Source organism: Oculina patagonica, chromosome 14 (genome assembly GCF_052425735.1).
Source record: "Oculina patagonica isolate OP01 chromosome 14, crgOcupat, whole genome shotgun sequence".
NCBI classification, from domain to species: Eukaryota; Metazoa; Cnidaria; class Anthozoa; order Scleractinia; family Oculinidae; genus Oculina; species Oculina patagonica.
Genome location: NC_135771.1, coordinates 10,458,377 through 10,479,275, shown reverse-complemented (window position 1 = coordinate 10,479,275; position 20,899 = coordinate 10,458,377). Strand labels below are relative to the sequence as shown.

At 37.9% G+C, this 20,899-nt stretch overlaps 2 protein-coding genes across 4 annotated transcripts in view; both read left to right on the top strand.

The window, feature by feature from the left end:
- The first annotated feature begins 324 nt into the window (after nt 1-324).
- On the top strand, nt 325-14,577 carry LOC144638505 (potassium voltage-gated channel protein Shaw-like). Of its 3 annotated transcripts, none has more exons than XM_078497698.1 (3): nt 325-840; nt 9,210-9,786; nt 12,649-14,577. In XM_078497698.1, the coding sequence occupies exons 2-3, from the start codon at nt 9,229-9,231 to the stop codon at nt 14,434-14,436; spliced, it is 2,346 nt and encodes a 781-aa protein (XP_078353824.1). In that variant the 5' UTR covers nt 325-840; nt 9,210-9,228; the 3' UTR covers nt 14,437-14,577. The 3 variants fall into 3 exon arrangements, with proteins under 3 accessions (XP_078353824.1, XP_078353823.1, XP_078353825.1); XM_078497697.1 differs by lacking the exon at nt 325-840 and adding an exon at nt 7,314-7,398; XM_078497699.1 differs by lacking the exon at nt 325-840 and adding an exon at nt 7,317-7,414.
- A 4,001-nt stretch (nt 14,578-18,578) lies between these two features.
- Nucleotides 18,579-20,899, top strand: part of LOC144637678 (voltage-gated potassium channel KCNC1-like) — a 29,588-nt gene continuing 27,267 nt past the window's right edge. Inside the window, exon 1 of the mRNA XM_078496739.1 lies at nt 18,579-18,696. The gene's annotated coding sequence lies outside the window, so the exon portion shown is untranslated. The remainder of the gene's footprint in view (nt 18,697-20,899) is intronic.

Genomic DNA, 20,899 nt, shown 5'->3' with positions numbered 1-20,899 from the left:
AAAAAAAAAAAAAACCCACGTGAAAACTGCATGAAGGTGGCGAAAGATTGCGAATTATTTGCGTAAACGAGGCTTGGTGGTGAATTTTGAGCTTATGACGTTATCGTGCATAACTCCTATTTCGGTAAACTAGTTGACTAACACCTGGTCGTTTGCCTCCGCTGTCAAAATATTAGTTTTTTCAATCTTTTATTTAAATACTGTGGTTGTACGGGGCATTTTTCGCAACACGGTCTCAAGGGACTTCAACATAAACTTAAACTTTAATAATGAGATAACAAAATAACTACATATCAAAAAATTATTGCTCACCAGAATCTTCTGTAATACTGACTAAACACAACAGCTATTGTTTCCTGTTTAACGTTACAATAATAACGTACAAGAGTAGCTAATTGTTTTGCAAATATACTAATGGTGCATAAATTTATTCATGTTTTCTTTTCACCTTTCCATTCAGAAACAAATTTTCGGTTTCTCAGTTAGAAAGTTAACCGCATATTGAAAACAACAAAAACTATACAATCCAAACCAATGAAATTTACAGCTACTCAATGAAATCGTACCTTTATACAGGAAGACACAGAATTTATCAGCTAGTTTAATCTTTGGGGTATGTATGTAACACAGACGTTTGACGCTTTCGAAACGTTATTGTGTACCAGTTAACAATAGGCCAATAAAACTGTAACCCGTCTTAAGTTGCCAAAACCGCGAAACTTGTGAATTATTTACATATTGCGTTTACGGCTTCTGTTTCAGTGCTTTGATGGCTAAGACTCTACCTGGCGTTTGTTGACAGCTAAGAAAACGAGAATCATCTTCCGTTCGGCGCACAAGGTAACTAAAAATCTGCTGTTGTGAAAGCAGTATTCTGTAGCCAAAAATATGTTACCAAATTTGATTTACAAAATTCCCTCAATACATCTGTTAAGTTATACCTTTTGCAAGATCGCTGATGAAGGTGGTCGAAGGTAGTAAGTAATACCTATGTGGTTTTTTATAATGCTTGAATATTTCTGTAATTTCTGTAATGCTTTTAACTTCGACAAACATTTTAAATCAAAAGCTATTTAGAAAGGCTTAAAATTATTCAGTTAAATACAGATTCGAGTAGATTGAAGGTTATCGCGACGCAAGAACATTTCGCTTAATTTCCGCGAAGGGAAAATGATTATCGATGTTTGGTCTTTAGCAATTACAAATGCCTTATATCAAGTATAACATCATCCAATTTAAAAGCTACATTAAGGGAGTCTAGTCTGTTTTTAAAATAACAAATTAGTGCAATAAACTTTCAAATTAAAAATTTGATTCCTACTTTGGCGTTTTACGTATTCGACTATGAGGGAAAATTAAACTGTATTCCAGCGCTCTTTAGTCTACGGTTGAGGATTAATATTTTAATCTCCGTAGTAGTTTTCCTTTATAAAATCAAATTCATGATCTATAATTTTAATATCTGGACGTTTGGCAAATATATTATATATAAAAAAAGTAAATATTACGTACAAGTCAATATACCACGAAGATCTCCATGTACTTATATATATGCAATTTATGATTTCAGTTACTTCTGTTCTCAAAATCACTGCTCGATGTTATTCTTAGCTTGCATAAGGAATTTAGGTGTGTTAAGCCATGGCAAATTTAATCTCCGGCAGAAATTGTTTGTTATATAGTTGCAACAGCGTGAATTATAATATGTGGAGAGAAAATTTCGTTAAAAAAAATTTTAAGGTGCGCAATTCAAAACTGAGGAGAACAAATGTTGCTTTTCAGCTGTCGAAAGAACATAAAAGTTTCCTATTCAATTGCAAATTAACCAATCAGCGCGGTTTTACTTTTAGTTAATTGCCAACAATTGTCAGCGTTTCATAAAAAAGAAACACCTTTCACTTTTCTATTTTACTCTAAACGATTTCCTGGATCTTTTATAAGAAGCAATTAGCAAAATAGATAGTTTACCCAGGCATTGTGTACTGACATTACACATTTCAATATTCTAAAAAAACTTACGTAGTCAAGCGCTTTTCGGTCCTGAAGTAAATTCAAACGTTTAAATTTAAAACCAAAAGATAAAACATTTCAACCTAATGTGTGCAATCAAAGTTCTAGTTGGTAAGGGTCATTAAAATTATTAAAACTGCTAATGGTTGTCACACACTTGATTTATAACTTGTGTATAAACAACAAGAAAATCCATCAATAGGAAAGATGTGTAAAGAGAGTTTCTAAATGAATATTTAAAATACTGTACCTGGAGAAAAAGTCGAGAAGCAGCTCTCCAGTGCAAGGTCTCACCCTTTAGTTTACTCGTTACCCTTCGAGTAAACAAAAGAACGTTAACAAACAACACCGTACAATGCCTCTAGCCCCTATAACAATAGCAACAGCTACACAAGAGGTCCAAAAGAATAACAAGCTCACGAGAGCTGCTACCGACACTACTGTTGGTGTTAGCGTATTCACCTAATTGAAGAAACGTTGACCATGTGATAATAATAATAATAATAATAATAATAATAATTTAAAAATATTGCGCTTTTCAGTCTGTCGCGCTCTATTTCCATCATCATCAACTCGAATGATCATCATCTGTCTCACGTTCGCACGCAGTCGGCAGCACTGTTCCATGCGGGTGCCGATGGGACCTCCCCAGTGCGTCCCTGCTCTTTGGCGTGCGGTGCTCGCTGCACTCACTCCATGTAAAAAGCATACACTACGAACGATATGACCCAATAGTGTTCTGGGTAGACAGCCTGTATATGCTAAGTAATATTCCTTTTATTGATCATCAAGATATTTTCTTTCTTTGAGAGCTTAAAGGGATTGTGTCACGGATTTTACCCAAATTAAGGCATGAGAAATGACCATTTAATTCGGTGAAATATAAAAATTGACCTCTTAAAGCAGTAATGGAACATTTCAGAAACACAGCAAATACAAATGAAGGTACGGATGGGCAAAAATGACGCAGATTGAAACGGATTGCGATATGGATTTTTCTAATATTGTTGGGTTGAACAGTTTTCAAAGTTCATCTCGTTGCTTGTATCTTTAAATTATAACGCCCGGGGATACACATTTGATTGCAATGAAGCTATGGTTTTGTCATTTGGATCCATAGAAGAAATTTCTTGGCAAACATTAAAGGGACTGTGTCACGGCTGTTTTGTCTTGTGTCTTCGCTTCTGTGCGTTCTCGGTCCCGCCTGCTCTCCGTGTCTCCGGCGGCCCTCTGACTACCGCGGCCTTTCACCCTTCGCATCCGTTCATCTCTCCTCCGTCCCCTCCTGGTGTCTTCCTCTGTGCGATATGTCCTCCGTCTCCGGCACGTCCCTTAGATTTATAGCGAGTATTTGGCAGAACATAATAAAATAAACTTAACTCAGCCGTAACACAGTCCCTTTAAGAGTATGATTTATGCACCTGCCTTGTTATTTTGTTAATTCTGTCAAAGACGACGATTATTTATCCCATTTCCCAGTAAACATTTGGGTCGCATCGTTCAAGATTTATGCTTTTTATGGGTCAACCAATCGTCAGACAGGTATATATAGTTGCTATTGACCAAGTGTGAGGTCCACAGACGTAGAAATAGTTGATCTTATAATGAACGCAGTAAAATAAGCGTTAATTCCACAGTGTAAGTTCTCAATGATAGAATGTTCACCGACTTCTTTTGTTGTTGTTGTTGTTGTTGTTTCCAAAGTAGACGGAGACAAAATCAAGGTCCACTAATGGACAAAAAATTAAGCAGGTTAATGATTCTTCCTCTGCGCCGGACAGGTTTGGTTAATAAGATTTTTGTTGTTTTTCTAACAAAGCAAAAGGTTGCTTAAAATGGCCAACGCGCCGGGGGTCCGGGTGAAAGTGCAATCGGTCCAGATGGGAAAATCTGGACCGCTTCATTAACCAATCAGATTGCAGCTCGATTCAATTCACCTTGACCGCGCGCCGAGCAAAGGAAAATAATTGAAAAAAAAAAAACAATATCGACTTTAAAGGCCTTCACAGATTAGCATTGTCAATCGTAATAACTAGGTGATAAATTCGTTTAACTGAGCTGTCATGCTCAACAAATTTATTTAAACGTTAAACGGTCAATATTTTTTTGCATAGTAGCTCATGTCCTATCCAGCAGAGGAACGCTCATCTCCAATGCAAACAGTTTCTAAGAGAAAGACAAACTGCTGATTAAATGTTTGTCGACTATCGTTGAACGCTGATCGACATTGGGGCAAAACAAAGGTAAAATGCTTCAAAAATGAATATATTTGTTAACTGAAAGACTTTCCCATGTTAGTAACACTGTGATAGTCTATATCAGAAATATTTATCTCACAGGCCTCAGAAAGGTAGAGATTTTAGGTTATGCGGACATTCGTTCAGCTTAAACATTTTCTCTCAGTTCTGGCAAATATCGACAGTATGTTGGCAGTGTGTTTTCGAACTCTATTTCATACCAAGAAATAAATGTTTCTAAGCGAACTCGTTAGATTGAAAGGCGAGCGCCTACAGCACTTTGCCGCGAGTTAGTGAGCCCGGGCTAACGTCATGAGGAAAACACCATAACCAGAAGAAGAAAAAAAGAAATTTATGGGTGTATAAACTGTTCAATGAAATATATCTTAACCTTTAAACTGTTCACGAATCCCGCCAAAGCTCTCGGGTCGAAATGTCAAATCCTCCAGCACGCGCTTATGCAAACGTAGTATTTTCCATTTCATTTACAATGTGAGCATTATACATAAAAGTGCATTTGCTTTTGTATCCGGTTTGGAGAGGACTGTAGAGAACCCTAACTTATTTTAAGCTGTGTCGTGCAAAAAAGTAACTTTGATTCAAAGCGGCATCTGGTTTGACTTTACTATGATTTTCTTATTCTCTAAGGAAACTTAATTCTTTTACTAGTATCAAAAATACATTTTTCCGAGTCGATATTTTTTTTGTAAAAATCGCATTTTCATATATTTTGTTTTGAAATGGGTACTTGTTTTAAAAACTATTATTGGAGTTGTTTCTTGAGTATTATTTCGCAATATGATGTATTTTAAAACGACTTTCCGTGCAGTAGAGAGAGACAAGCTGTTAGTAGTGGTTTTGTGGTGTCTACCGAGCTATTTTAATTTTCTTTGATTTTAATTTGAGGACAGCAAATGAATGAAACAAAGAAAGAAATTGACTTTTATCTTTGGCAGTATGCAGACTAGTGTGTTCAGTTTCAGTTAGAAGCCCAAGGTTGTAACATGACTTGACCACTGATACCGATGGCGCTTTAGCTCCAACATGTTCTTGTCACAGTTGCCACGGTTTTAAATATCACAGCCTTTATAGTTTCATCAAAGTTTCTGAGGTATTTTAAGATTTCAAAAAGAGTCTCTTCGTGGTCACCTTGGACAGCTAGGTAGATATGCAGGTCAGTAAATCACACTTATCAACTGACAAGTGCTACAACAGCCAATAAAATGTCAGTTTCTAAAGCTCTATCGTATGTGCACGAGAAGATTTGTGCACATCCAACTTCTTGATGAAATAACTTTGCCTATTCACTAGATTTTTTAACACTGCGCCTGTTTTCAACTAAAATGCCAAATTTCTCAGCAGGTATGTACTAACGCAGTTTTCTAGGAAGAGCTAGTTCAATCCATCAAAAAGTTGTGCTAGTTTATTGTCGATATTTTTTTCTGCTATGAAGAAGAGTTGACGAAAACGAAAGTTTCTCCCAAGCTGGACAAGAAATATTAACGATTTTCTACTCTGCAATCTAATTTTAAAACCTTCTGTATCGAATATCGATGGCCTGATTGACATTCATAACGTCAACAAGCGAGTAAACATATTAACCTTTTTTTTTTTTTAAAAAAAAGGGGAAACCCAAAAAAAAAAAAGCAAAAAAAAAAAAAAATTAAAATTTCAATTTATTTTCAAAAAAACAAAAAAAAAAAAAATGGATCGGATCCTACGTCTTGTGCAATCATTACAGTAAGAAAAACAAATCTACTTGCATAGAGTAGAAATTTCAATAACAAACATTATCCTTTTCTTAGTGTGTGCTAACTAGTTTTCGATTGAACTTCTCAAGACTTTTTCACGAAATTTGTTCAAATTACGTTGTTTCTAAAATATTGACATTGTTTCAGTAGTATGATTGTGAATTTTTTACCGAATTTTTAACGAATTTTATTACATGTACACAGTCACAAATACCGGCTCTCGGAAGTCGACGGAAGGCTGTCATGTTAAATGACAACTGCTAAGAATTTTCAAAATCTTTGCATCTGTGACCACACAATATCAGGATGGTAAGCCTGTGGTTTTCACTTAGGCGTCTGCATCTAATTTCTGAAACCGCCAACATACAAAAAAAACTAAAACCTGATACGTTTGTTTCTCTTGCAGACGAATGTTACATGATACTTTAATTGTTTTCCTTTTTCGCCTACATATCATTTAATACACTTCCGTTTAATTTTTAACTTTCAGAATATTTTTAAACTGGCAAAATTGTTCCAACGTCAACATCTTCGCTGGGAACTGTAGAAAGGCCAACATTTTAACTAACGTGCATTTACACAGCCCCCTCCAGATCTTAAGATATCGTATCTTCCACATGTATCAAGTAACTAGAGATTTCACATAAAGTTCCTTGACTACCAATATTGGGAAATTGCATACATTATGCAGCCATACGGAAAGTTGATCAGGCATACGAACTTGAAACCTTAGTCTTGTACACGTGCCATTTTTTCTATTCAGGTTTTCCTTTTTCGGGGTTGTATTACAACAATAAAAAAGAAAAGGTTTTTTCTTCACTGCATGTTTAATTACATCAAATGCCCAATTTGTCTATTTGGCCTCGGGGAAAATCTTATAATTACAGTTTCAGTTTCTTTTGTTATTATTATTTTTCACGCTTTTTATTGACGAGGTTCTAGAAAATATAGGAACAATTCAAACTACGTCCAGAACGTTCGCTTTTGGTTAAAATAACTATTCAAAAGGCTTAAAAAATTGTTAAAAACTTCAAAAAAGGATAAACCACACGTTTTCAACTTAAACTGACTAAACTAAGTCAACATCAAGGTAATTCGTTTTTATTAAAAATACATTAGCCTATTAAGTAGAAAAAGTGAAGAAAACATATGTGCACAATGACCGAGGCAGCTTGCCCTCCCAAGTCCATCGAAAGATAAGTTATCACTCGTTCGTTGTCACGCAGACTCTATAAATATGCTGATCTATTAGCATAAATAAGGGTGTTTTTCAAGATACGCAAAACTTCCGCGTTAAACAAAGGACTTAGGTCACTCCATTAAGTTTAGGCGAGAAAAGGTAGATTCTTCAAAACCGCAGAGTTGTTGTTCATATGGTGAAAATGGCTCAAAATTAAGACGTACGTAAGTGAGTAAGTAAGTTAGTAAGTAACTTTATTTCTGTATCAAACATAAAAGACAAGCCGGAGGAAAGAATCCTTCTAAAAGAATAAATATTAGAAATACCATTTACATAGTACAGTAAAATAATTTTAAGAAAGCATAGCTGCACGAGAAGTGATATTATATATAGAAGACAGTTTCGCGGAAAGCGTAGCTTTAGTTACTCAGAAATCGTCTCTTTAACTTAATAATTCAGTAAAATAGCATTGTGTAACTAAATTTGTTAGCTACATTTGAAACTGGCCATTGACGGAGACAGGCAGTCATAGCACGAAATTGTTCTTCATTTTTACACCAAACATCAGATGTGCTTAAGTGTTCGGTCGGAGTCGCTTGTAAATTGGCCAAAAAGTAGCTCATTATGAGCGGTAACAAGCATGATTCTGTTCATCATTTCAACACCAGTCATAGATATGAAGATATCAGCAGTGTTTAAATGGCGAATTGAAGTTGGCTGTAAACCAGCTAGTATGAGCATCTGATTATTTGTACCCTAGTGTAAATCATATAATTTATGCGATCAAATTGCGGGTGATTGAATACAAAGGAAAAATTTCCTAAAAAGTAATGTAGAAACAAGTAAGCATTTGCAAAGAATGCATAAAACATCAGAAAAAATAGGTTTCAACGGGATACGAACCCGTGAGCTGCATACGCAAAAACACTCTAATAAAAAGCCACCCGCAGCAGGTCGGTCGCGAGTTCTATTGACATGTGATAAATAATGTCTAATTGTGAATTCACAGTTTCATTTTTGTGAGCTTTACTGAGCCAAGACTTCGATTTAAAATTTGCCAAACGCTATTTTTCTCTAACATTTCAGCATTTCAGTCTAATGTCACGATATTATTTATATTTTTTTCTCCAGGATCAGTATTTATATTCAAAGATCCCGCCTCTAGGATGCAAAAAGCCGCCTTAAAAATTTGTTGGCATGAATCCATAGTAACTAGTTCAGGGAAATATTTTCGATATTTCTTGTGATGACTCATCGTTGTAGGTTTTAAAATATCTTCCCGGCCTTTTTCAGCAAATAATATAAATAAACAGAAACAGAAATAAATAAAATATGACATTTTTATCTTATCGGTACATTACATTTTCTCGCGCTTCCTTGCTTTCGGAGAATCCGAATGTGAAATACATTTTTTTTAATTAATCCTCAGTTCTGTCAGTTATTTACATCCAGGGAAAAAGGTGTTAAACTAAAAAGGTTTTTATTTAAACATGGATGAATCTTACAGTACAGTACATCATCAGCTTGTTAACAACTGAAACCTATTAGGACCGTTTCTTTCGTGAATTTTTATAATTAAATACAGTCACAGAGTTAAAGGAAAATTTAAATCAGTTGTATAATTACTCCCGCGTTTTGCACACTGTATGTGACACGGCGAGGCGATTGAATTTATTTCAATCGTTTATTCCAGCCATCTTCAAGCTTTTAAGACAAAACAGTAATGTCTCCCTGAAGGTTATTAACGAATGCAAAGTGAAAACGTTTGCTCAACTTTTAAGTCAAGAGCCAAGTTAGCCAATAAAAATGGAGAATTTCTCGCTGGTAAATAACACCATCTGGTTGGCTTTACTCTGCATAAATATCGAATACATCTAATGCAATTTTCTATTTTAACTTTTTTTTATAAGAAAACAGGGGGAAATGAGTCTCTTGTGTGACCACAAGGTTTTTGTTTTTATAATAAGCCAAGAACACCGTTGAGAGAGTGTGTATACTAAATTCTCCTTCTGTTTTGCCGGTGCGTTTCAGGTGAGAAGTCGACGGCTCAATGAAAACCAGACAACGATTTGAGATAATACCGCGTGTGGTTGATACAACCCAGCGTAGAATAATTTTGAACGTAGGTGGAAGAAAGCACGAGACTTATTTGAGCACTGTGCGGAATTATCCCGATACGCGCCTGTACTGGGTCGTCGAAAACGTGACAAAAGCCATCGACTACGACTCGGAGAAAATCGAGTTGTTCTTTGACCGCCATCCCGGCATATTCGAACAGGTTTTGAATTACTATCGCACGGGAAAGTTGCACTGCCCGCACGATGTGTGTGGCCCGCTCTTCGAGGAGGAGCTCGCCTACTGGGGCATTGACGAAAAGGAAATGGAACATTGTTGCTGGACGTCCTACAGCCAACACCGAGATGCAGAGCAGAATTTGAAAAGTTTTAACGTGCACGAAGGTGACCTAGATCAAGACACCGATTTGGAGAGTGACAGATTAGAGGATACTACACCGGCGCGAGATTGTGGTCGCTTCACATGGTGGACAAAATATCAACCGAAGATATGGCCCATTCTGGAAGAGCCCCATTCTTCCAAAGCTGCAAAGGTTAGGTGCGCTTCCTTGCGCTTCACGATTTTCGATAATTTTTTGTATTGTTTAGAAAAACGTTGGTTTGACTTTGTTTATTCAGGGACACTCAATAACAATACTAATTTTAAACTCGTATCCGCTATGGAGAGTGTAACATGGGTGGAACATTTCGATTTGGGAAAAAATATATTTGCGATATCTCGGAAAGCGTGCTTGAAATTTCGTGATAAGTTCGTGTGATTCGTGATGTAGCATATTGTGTCGGCGCAGACGGTAAGTGACGAGATTTAGATCGTGTTAAAACAGCTGCTTCGCGGCATTAGATCCTGGAATTTTTCCCATTGTCAACTGAATCTACGGTTCGTAATTTGTGATTAGTTTCAATTCTGTAATATGCAGTCAAAATGAATCGCCAGGGCAAAAATTGGCGACGACCATAAATCCGATGAAAGTGACGTAGGTCGTTCAGTGAAGATGATGTCGGAGATTTATCTACTGATATCACCCTGTTAAAACTTCACTTTGAGATGCAAATTAGCGTTTGGTACTAATGAAAAGATTTTTGGCTTTTCAATCACCGACAAAACATACTGTCATCTATCATATGAGCACGCTGTTTTTTTTACAAAAGCTATGTCAGGAAAATGTGTGCTTTCCTCCCAAAAGCTTTATATGATAATTAATTTCGTGTAGCTCAAAATAAAAACTTCTTTTTCTGCAAAGCCCCGCTGCGGTTAGATGGGCGATATTAAAACTGCTAAAACTGTGCGATAGTTTGCACGTAATCTTGCCGAATAATCGCTTTAAAAAGCCGCAAAAACAAATTTCGGTTAATTCAAGAAGTTCAGTCTTTAATCACCCCAGTCTCTGCGCGGCTGTTTATATGGAAGTTTAAACAAATTATTTGCATTACCACGACAGTTTGACACTTTCGATAAGCAATTTATAGCTACGACACTTGGCGGAGCTTAACTTCACACACAAAAAAAAACAAGCTAACCGCACGAAGTCTTCTTTCACTTAATTCAGTATAAAACCAAATTGCCTGCGGGGTCGTTATTAAAAATTGTTTCTATACAGCAATAGTTATCAAGGAAACATATACAATATTGCATTCCATAATTTTTTTTTCGGCTAAGCGGCTAAGAAAACACTTGTTAAATCACCTGGGCAAAAATCAATAAATCTTTCGCCGTGGCTAGTGTTAATTACCTAATAGTTTCTTGTAAAACTATCGAGGCTAAGCTTTCGTCCATATTTATGCTATCTAGGCCGAGCTTTCAGCTGCCGGCAAGGTCGGTTATTTTTAGAATGAATTTCGAATTGATCGAATTGGATCTATATTCTTATATAAAAAGCTTCTTGACTTAAACAAAAATTTGTTTTGTGCGAAATTAAAGCAACCCAGAAAGGAATTAATATTTGGGATCATCTTCAAGTCATACGAATTAAAATTAATTGATATTTCTTTAAGGGAGGGATGTCGAAAACTGATAGAAATTCGAACTCATTGGGTGGTGGTGCATTGTCTGGCGAGGGGTTTTAAAACAAAATATAAAAACAATTCTTAATTAAAATCCACGCCTGCTTTCACACTGTGCTCCGTAACGTTAACAAGAAAACCTTAAATTTTCATAAGTTTCATGGGTATGGTGCTTACAATTTCCAATTCCAAAGCCTGTTTTCTTCTACAAGATCACAAAACCGCTTTGTCAATCAGGCAATGAGAAGACCATCAACGTCTCAATCGATTGTCTAAAGCAGAAGTTGTTTTGGTTTTGTCTTACTACGCTGTGTGATTTTTTTTCAACTCGCGCCACGGTTTATGGCCAAAATTAGACATAAGAAATTGAGTGAAAAATAAAAATAACCACTTAAAACAGCGAAGGAACATTTCAATAACACAGCAATTACAAAAGAAGGCACGGATGGACAAAAATTAACGAAGATTAAAACGGATTGCAAAGGGTTTTTGAAAACCTGTTAGCCTGAAATGTTTTCCAAATTAATTTCGTAAATACTTTTTTCTTTGGCCATCGTAGCTTAACAAGAAATAACACGCAAACTGCGGTGATAAACATTACGAAGAAACGCATTGTCGGAAAAAAAGTATCCCTTTTTACTTGAAATTTGTTTCAACATAGATCAATGTTTCAACATAGATCTTCAAAAGTGACCGTTGAAAATGGAAGTAAAGACTAAAAAGGTACAACTTTTTTTCAACAATGCGTTTATTCGTAATGTTAGTACCGCAGTTTGCGTCTTATTTCTTGTAAAGTTAATCTTGTTTGTTTGTAACTCTTAATTTTAACGCCCGAAAGACATATTTGTTTGTAATGAAGCTATGGGTTTTTTCATTTAGTTCTATGGAAGTAATTTCTTCGCAAACATTGAGTTTCAGTCAGATGCCTAATCAAAACCAACCGTGTCTTAGTCACGCGCGTTTTCCCGCGCTTTTTTTCGGCGCTTGGCGCTGAAAACGTGAAATTTTTTCGAGTTCTATTGTTTTTATTGTGTTGTTTGCGTTTTTTGTGATGCCGGGGACTGAGTTTTAGGTGTGGTTTTTCGATTCTCAATTGGAAGCCACTCTAAGACTGCCTTAGAACAACAAATTCTTAGATGGTCAGTTCATTTGATGACTTCATATGTTTATAAAGAAAGTTTACCATGCATGAGGTATTCTTATATGACCTTATGTGCACCTAACATTCTCAGACGCAAATTCCCTTCCAGATATAAGCTCGACCAAACTTGTTTCCTGCAATAAACTCTCCCGCCATAAAAAGTCGCACTTCCTTCCAACCCCTCTCCCAAAAATGAGTCCATCAAGCCAAACTCAGAGCTGATACTTGTGTTTCAATTGCATTGCTCTTTCAGATATTTTCTATCATATCCGTGGCGCTGATTCTGCTGTCCGTGGGCACGTCCTGTGCCTTGACTCTTCCCCAGTTCACCAAGGATTACCGAGATGCAGAAGGTCCCTCAGCCGCGGCCAGAAACCCCACCACGGATACCATCTTCACCACTATCGATTTCGTCTGCGGTATTTGGTTTACATTTGAACTGTTGCTACGGATAATCTTCTGTCCACGAAGGCGTGTCTTTTTCCGACAGGTGACGAACTGGATCGATATCCTGTCGGTGATGCCGTTTTATCTTCGGATTCTCGATCCCGAAGGTGGTTCTCCGATAGCTGATGCACTGCTCATGATCCGTCTTCTTCGGCTTTTTCGCTTCTTCCGCCTGCTCTACGGTCTGCAAATATTACTGCACACATTAAAAGCCAGCTCTTATGAACTGGGGCTGCTGTTGCTGATTCTTTTGATACCTGTGATTCTCTTCTCTTCGATAATTTATTACATCGAGCGAACCATGGATGGCCTCCACACAAAATTCCGCTCCATTCCTGAATCGTTTTGGTGGTCACTTATCACCATGACAACAGTAGGTTACGGTGACATGACTCCACAAACATGGGTGGGAAAGATTATTGGAGGAGTATGCGCAATCTGCGGACTTCTCGTGGTAGCTCTACCCATTTCCATAATAGGAAGTAACTTTAATCTCTACTATGCGCACGCGCAAGCGAGACTTAAGCTTCCGAGAAAAAGGAACAAAGTCTTGTTAAATTCGATCACTTCGGATTTTTCGAATCGTGGCAATTTCTCCGGTGTCAGGCGCAGGGGACTACGCATGCGCAGTAATGTTGGTATTGAAACGGGAGAAGAGGAAAACCTACTAACGGGCATGCGCAATAACAGTTCACCCTGGCAAAATAGCTCTCCAAAACAGAACGCTCGCGAAATGAGCCGAAACTCGCGAGCTTGGAGTATCCCTTCCAGTAAGTCTGACAACGGTCAAAACAGCGATGTCAAAACGTCGCCGACGACTTCAAGACCTGCCAGAGAACGAAAATACAGCCGTAATGAGAGAGTCATACCGAAACTTGGAGATCTCCCTGAAAAAGACGAAACAGAAGAGAATGATTCTTCTGATACTCAGCAGCAAGCAATGAACAACAATTCAAGGAACAGTTTAAATGTTCCAGGTGTTACGCACCTTACTCCGAAGGATCGACTACCACTTTGGATAGCAGAAAACGGGAAACCGTCTCGTGTGCGTTCCTTCAGCGTTCCTACCAACACGCAAAGACCGTTTCCAACACCTCCGCCACGAAAAACCCAGTCGCAGAGCTCTGATATCTGCGAACGCTGCTCTTTACCAAGAGAAACGCAGAATTTATATGAAAACGAGAACGCTAAGAGTTCGTCGTCTGGTGAAGTTTGTTGTTGTACGGACAAAAGAGGTATGGCAAGGGAATCTAGCAATAATTCAGTGTACACAATATACATTCCTGGTGTGGATGAAGGAGTACAAGTTAGTATGGACAGCTTACCATCATGGAGTAGAGAGCTCCCCTTCAATGGAGCCTCACCAGTGCAATTTAATGCTGTTCCTCACTGGAAGCGAGCGCTGTCAGACGACGGCAGTGACCCAGAAAATCTACATGAACAGGAAGAACGAGAAACGCTTGTTAGTGAATTAGGTGATAGTCGGCCTACACTTGAAAACCCTAGGGGAGAACCTAACAGAGAACTTCCTCTTTTATTTATAGACATGCCGAAGAAACGCGATAAATATTCTGATAACGAAACAACGATTTGAAATCAATGGGACGGTTAGGTCTGGCCCCTCGGGGGTTCGAGGAGCATCCTGTATTTTTTAGGTGGGGGGGGCCGCTGAGACTCCTAAACCCTTACCCTATACCAGACCATCTTCAGCTGATTTTGCAACCCTATTTTGGAAAAAAAAAAAAAAATTTTTTTTTTTTCAAAAAAATTTTCTTCCCCCCCAAAATTTTAAAAAAAAAAAAAAAAAAAAAAAAAAAAAAAAAAAAAAAATTTTTTTCAAAAAAAAAAAAAGGGGGGAACCGGTTTTCACCGGGGGAAAGGGATAATGCCCCCCGGCGGCGGCCACTATCGCCACGTGTTCAAATTAAACCAAACAGAATCGGAGAAAATTTAGTGGGGAACTATAAACTAGAATAGAAACCGAATATCCCTACCCTATCCCAGACTTGCTTCTTTTTAGAACTGTGTTACTATTTGTGTTTTTATTGGCAAACCATCTCTCAACAACATTGCCGCGACGATTTTATCTACGTCAAGGGAAGCCTCTTTCTCTTCCGAGTATCTGCTCCCATGTTAGACTTAATTCTTCGCACCACTGATCAGATTTCCGGCAAATGATACCCTATTCTAGACCAAAACTCTCTGATTTATATACCCTATCCCAGACTAAACTGCCTGAAAACCATACCCTTCACAGCTGCACATACATATATAGCTCATATATGGGAGTGCCCCTCCCCGGGGGTCTGGCTCACACTAGCAACAAAACGGCATAACGGCACCGTTTTATGTCACCATTGTGAATAACACAACATAACGACATAGCAGGAACACAATGGCATAAGCATAACGACATAAGGGAAAAAAACTGACTGATCTTTTCTTTATGTCGTTATGTCCATGTTGTTATGTCGTTATGTTGCTACGGTGAACCTGGCCTATCGGTTTGAAGCTAAAGAGCACCTGTACAAATTTGGAGAGAACTACTTGAGACAAAGGAAGAAGACGCCCCGATTTGACCTGCTTTTGCTTCCCCTGTTTAATGTTTAGAAGACCACTTAAAAATATCTGTGAATTTTCTTGAAGCAAAAACATCGACAAGTGGTGTGGACTTGAAAACAAATTGTAGACTTTATTAAAGTGACAGTTTACAGGTGTGTCTTAGCAGTTTCAACTAGGATTGTAGCTCATTGGAAACAGTAATTATGGGTTACAGAACTTTGTAGAAAACATTGGACAAATCAGTGACATAAACCCGGTTTACGTGAGGATTACAAATTGAGGAGGATGAAAATAGATTGTAATATATGTTTGACTTTGGAATCCTGACAGAGTCGTAGTGCTTTTTATATCGAGTTCCAGCCATAGGGGATTTTTTCCTAATTATTCTATTATCATTTTTATCTATTTATATTAGCTATTATCATTCATTTTATACAAATATATTATTTTTATCCTGAAAGAGTCTCTTGATAATCTCTGTTCTTAAAAAATCGTCTGGAACCGCCATGGCTCAAACGCAACATTGCAACATAAACAGGCCAGTATACCTGTACTTGGTCCAGGTCCCCTTTTCAGTGTTTTCCAAGATACGTCAAAACTTGGCCGGATACGAAGAGTGAAAGTAACGAGAATAAGAAGAAGAGAAAGGAAGCAAAGGGGCAAAGGACGGTGGTGAACTTGGCCGCACCTATTTTTATAAAAAATAAATATATTTTAGGAGGGAGGGCTCCAATCACCTAGGGGGTGGTTTTCAGGGGGTCCTCGGAGAAAATAAATTTAAACCTAAAATCCATTAAAATCTAAAATACAATAAAAGAAAAATCTTGTGGTATGCTAATAAGATTATAGAACAATATTACAATTGAAAATATTGGTTTCCTGCTCCGGATCATAGTTAAAAGGGTTTAAAATGTTTTCAACTCGGAGCGCAAATAAAATTTAAAAGCGTAAATATTTCATCTGATATCATCAGACTTCATCAGAAGTTAAACCCTTTTAACTAGGCAATTTGTACGTTGTTACACAATCTTTATCAAAATGTTCCAGTGTAAAAAGTGCTTCTACATTTTCAGACATAGCACACATTTCAGTTGAGCGGCTAAAAAATGTCTTTGGGGAAAATTGGGAGTAAAGGTTAATAAGCACGACAATGGCGAAAGCGAGATAAAAATAGTATGTATGAAACACTTAAGTGCACTCCATTATCCTCGCTCTTGATCAAGATCCCTTATATACAGGGTCGTACCAGGTATATGGGATCGGGACACCCTCATCATCCCTCCGGCTCATCTGCAGTCAGGGTCCACCCAATCTGATGGGATCAGATGGATCAGGGATCAAGTGCCACATTGGGGATAGGGAGGCTTGGGATCCGAACATCTGGACCCAAGGTCCGATTTAGGTACGACTTTCTCGCATGCAACAAGCTAACGACGGGCCTACGACATGGCGTAGGTCCATTTACTCGCGCGATCGTCTGTCGTAAGGATGTCGTAGGTTGATTTACACAAAACGATTCGTGTTGTAGTCATAGCGTAAGCGTGTCGCATGCAATAATCGAAGACAAATTGGTACCGTCTAATTCGGCATTTTACTAACACCCCCCCCCCCCCCTCACCCCCCAAACAAAGCTCCGGTACTTCGCTTCTCTCCCCCCCTCCTCCTCCTCTCCCGCCCTCCTCCCGGCCCCCTGTTGTCGTCCCCCGTGTCCCGCCGGCCTGTGGGTGGGTCTCGGCGCCGCGTCGACTGCTCTCCCCCCCCCCTCCTCACCCCCCAAACAAACTCCGGTCTTCGCTTCTCTCCGCCCCTTCCCCCTATATAAAGCAATGCCGATTTCAAGCATCCCACACACCTTACTCAACCAAAATCATTTCCAAAACTATCAACAACGTTTGGAGGAAAGTAGCCGGGAACAAATGATGCTCCAAAATCAAAAACAAACATCTTTCGTCAATAAAAAGGGAATGATTATTTGCCTGTTTGCTGATTTACAGAACGGCTTTGACATGTCCCAAGTCCTGACTCGTCCCCAGTCGTCTTTTGAGTCCGTCTTGAGTCGACTGCTGAACACGGAGGGAATCATGGTACGACGACTGGGGACGAGTCAGGTGGTGGAACGACCGACTGGTCACGTGACAGGTGTGCAGAAGGCCATAGGTTCAGAAAGCCAACATGAATGCCGATTCAGCCAATTCGGCGATCGAACGACAGGGCCTTTAAACGATCCGAACACGCTGTTGGTCGCAAAGGACCATGAACAGCCTGAAATCATATGAATCGCAATGTTTGAGTATTTAAGTATACGATTCATTACCAAAAAAACAAAGAAGTGCAATGTATGCGGAATCAGCCATTGTTTACCTTAGACTCATATTGTGCTTTGCGGTTGTTTTGACATTGAGTCCATTGGCAATAAAAGCAGTGACCTTTTGTACTCGTTTTGTGCAAGCTAAGAAAGCTTAGCATTGATCAAAGACTATTCAACTATAGAGGCAACCGCTTCAAATGGAATATTTGATTAGGAATTGTTAAAAAGTGCAGCAACATACCGGAGGTATTATTTTCTTTACAAAGAAAAGTTAATTAATTGTTATATAAACTATTTCAAACGTTGCTCCGTTTATATGCTTTTCTTCGTGTAGCTTGTTCAATTCTTTAAAGCGTTAATATCATGCATTTGTAACAACAATTTATATTACATATAACACAATCATGGTCGTACTCCTGCCTATTTTCCTTGGTCGACAAAGGATCTTGCGTCAGATTTATCTGCCTTTTTGTGTACAAAGGACTTAATCCGAGTCATCATTCAAAACATATCACAGCCCTTCTGATAAACAGATCGCTGAGCCAATATTTTTTCGTGGGAAGCAGTTTAACACTGAGTGGATAATTTTTCCTCAAGTATACGGACGATTTTGCACGCACGCTGGCAAATCATTTTTAGGAATTAAAGTCATTCTTAATCGCCTCTGTGGTTTTGGCAAACAGTAAAGAAGTAATGAAGTAATGAAATAAGTGATCCCAAGAGAAGGTAACGACATGAGCGTACAAGTTAATTAACTGCTAGGCGGTTATTTCAATCTAATGACTTTGTTTACAGTTGTATGGTGCCGATTAAGACTTGATACACAATATGTAATTCACAGAAGTGTCGCAGTAAAGCCAGATGTATAGGTATGATAATCGAGAACTTTCAAGGGAACTAGCTAGGCATGTGTTACAAGCAACTGACTTCAGGATTCGCCAAGACTTGTGGAAAGCCAACAAGATCGCTCAACTGACAATTCAGGTTAGTGCTAGATAATGGAACGATCGGGCTTAGAGTGCAACATGGTGAAAGTGGTTCAAAGTCTTCAAAAGGGCATAACATCTTGAGTTTAAGCACTCTATAAGAGAGTTCTTTCAAGAGACTCGCCTTGGTTAATTTAAGAATTTATATTGTCCCATGCATCGGTCACTAAAAGTACCAAAATGTCATTGCACGTGTCTATTGTTTTCAGACTTCTAAAGGCAGCATGATACTCGGTTATTTTTTATGATCTGATACTAGTAAGTCTTGATAGTAAAGCAAGCCGCTGTAAGACCGACTGAGTGAAACGAAATTGAGTGAAATATTATAAACAGCTATTAATGCAAGCTACCCAGTCATTAATATAACAGAATTAATCTCAAACAAACACAACACTTTCTGGTGTAGTTTGGGAGAAGACGTTATTAGTTCACTGAAACAAAAAGTCATGCTTTCGCACACAAAAACATGGAAGAAATTTCACCTTACCCCCATCAACGGATGGCATTGACATGTATCAAAACATCAAAAACTCGTTATGGAAAGCGCGGCAGAAAGATCGGTATTCCTATTACGTTAACACATATTTAAACGTTGGCTTTTCGTCATCTGTCACATTCGAGTCTTACACTGTATGGACCGAAGCGAACCTTAAAAATTGGTCAATGGATGTTTCTACCGAAACAATTTAAGAAATAGGAAGCTGTGTTGAAAATTCTTAAAATAAAGGTAAAGCTAAAATCACACATTCATAAACAAGAACGGTAACGATCAAAGAAAACAGACAGAAGGAAAAATCATTACTTTCTTATTTGATTTCAGCTTAAAAGTAATCATGAAATAATTCTTTCCTCGGGCAAAAATCTGTGGATGTCATTTAAAGCCAATGTAAACAGCTTACGAAATGATTAAACTTTAAGATGTTAAAGGGCATATGTGTTCAACTGGCAGAGTCCTAACAACACTCAACGATATCCAAATAAACAAAACCTATTGTATACATGGATTATAGTCAACGGTCCCCCGCGAAATAAACAATACTATAGTGTTAACGACGCGCTTTCCATTCATTTTTAAAATAGTAATTACCGAAGTATGACATTACAGGAAAACGTCAGACAGCCGAATTTAAAGTAAACACAAAGTGCCGCCGGGTGATGCGAACTTTGGAAATAATAGTAACTAGCTGTGCTGAGATATAATGTGTTCGCGCACAGGTCGCCTAAGCCCGATGAATGTCCGTACTGTGTTATGCATCAGTTACGCAACAGTCGAAATATAAGGATTTGTACATACATACATACAATCTTAAAAGCTACAAGCTTGTAGGGTCGTGAAAAAATTTATAAACCTGAAAATACAAGCGAGTTTTGAATTTAAAGTACATTACCTCGCTTCAGTCTTTTGTTTCTTTCTTTTTTTTTTTTTTTTGCGGTGAGGTTTCTGGGTCAATTTATCGCTATTTTGGGTAGTTTTCAGTTCCATTGCTTTGCTCTCCTATTCTCAGGTTCAAAAATTCAACTGTTTTTCAGGTTTCTCGCCATACAAATCCTTTGCGAACTACGTACACTCATTGAGCTTGCCCTACCTGCAGCTGTGGCTACGGCTACGCTAAAACATGTTAAAAACCTTTAGTAAAACATGGTTTTAAATTGCTCTTTTTAAAATTTCTGCTTTATCGAGTTGAAAGTTGTCATACTAAATAACACACACAGCGAAACTTTGAAAATTACAAATTGCATAAAGAAAAAGTTGGTTAGTATTTTCCACTCGTAAAAGTTCGTTTTGAGCCATTCTTACTTTCTTCATTATCATGCATTGGAGCGGTCCAGGATGCTTTTCACGAGAAGCAAAAATGCAAGTAACTCTGAAGTAAGTAACTCTGAAGACAACAGTCACATCTTTGCTGTTTGCTCTTAGACACAATTTTGCCTTATTGAACTGTCATTTTCACTTCCCGCTGAGCTTACAATCAATTGTAGCACATGAAGGCTTCAATCGACTTCAAGATATATCAATCTCCAACAATAAACTCAGAAGCACTGATGAAGACTATTTGGAACAAGTCAATAAAAGAAAACACACGATATAAGATCATTGAAACTCATTGTTAATTGCTTTTCTGCAGTCTCTAATAATTCAAACGTGAAGTTTTTTATTTATATTTTTTTAATTTTCGACAGTAGCAATAAGTTTTTTAAAT

Bases quoted from the DNA above. Each gene is read 5' to 3' on its own strand.
- LOC144638505 (XM_078497698.1), top strand. From the start codon at position 9,229: ATGAAAACCAGACAACGATTTGAGATAATACCGCGTGTGGTTGATACA. The intron at 9,787-12,648 runs GTTAGGTGCGCT...TTGCTCTTTCAG, and splicing joins ATTCTTCCAAAGCTGCAAAG to ATATTTTCTATCATATCCGT.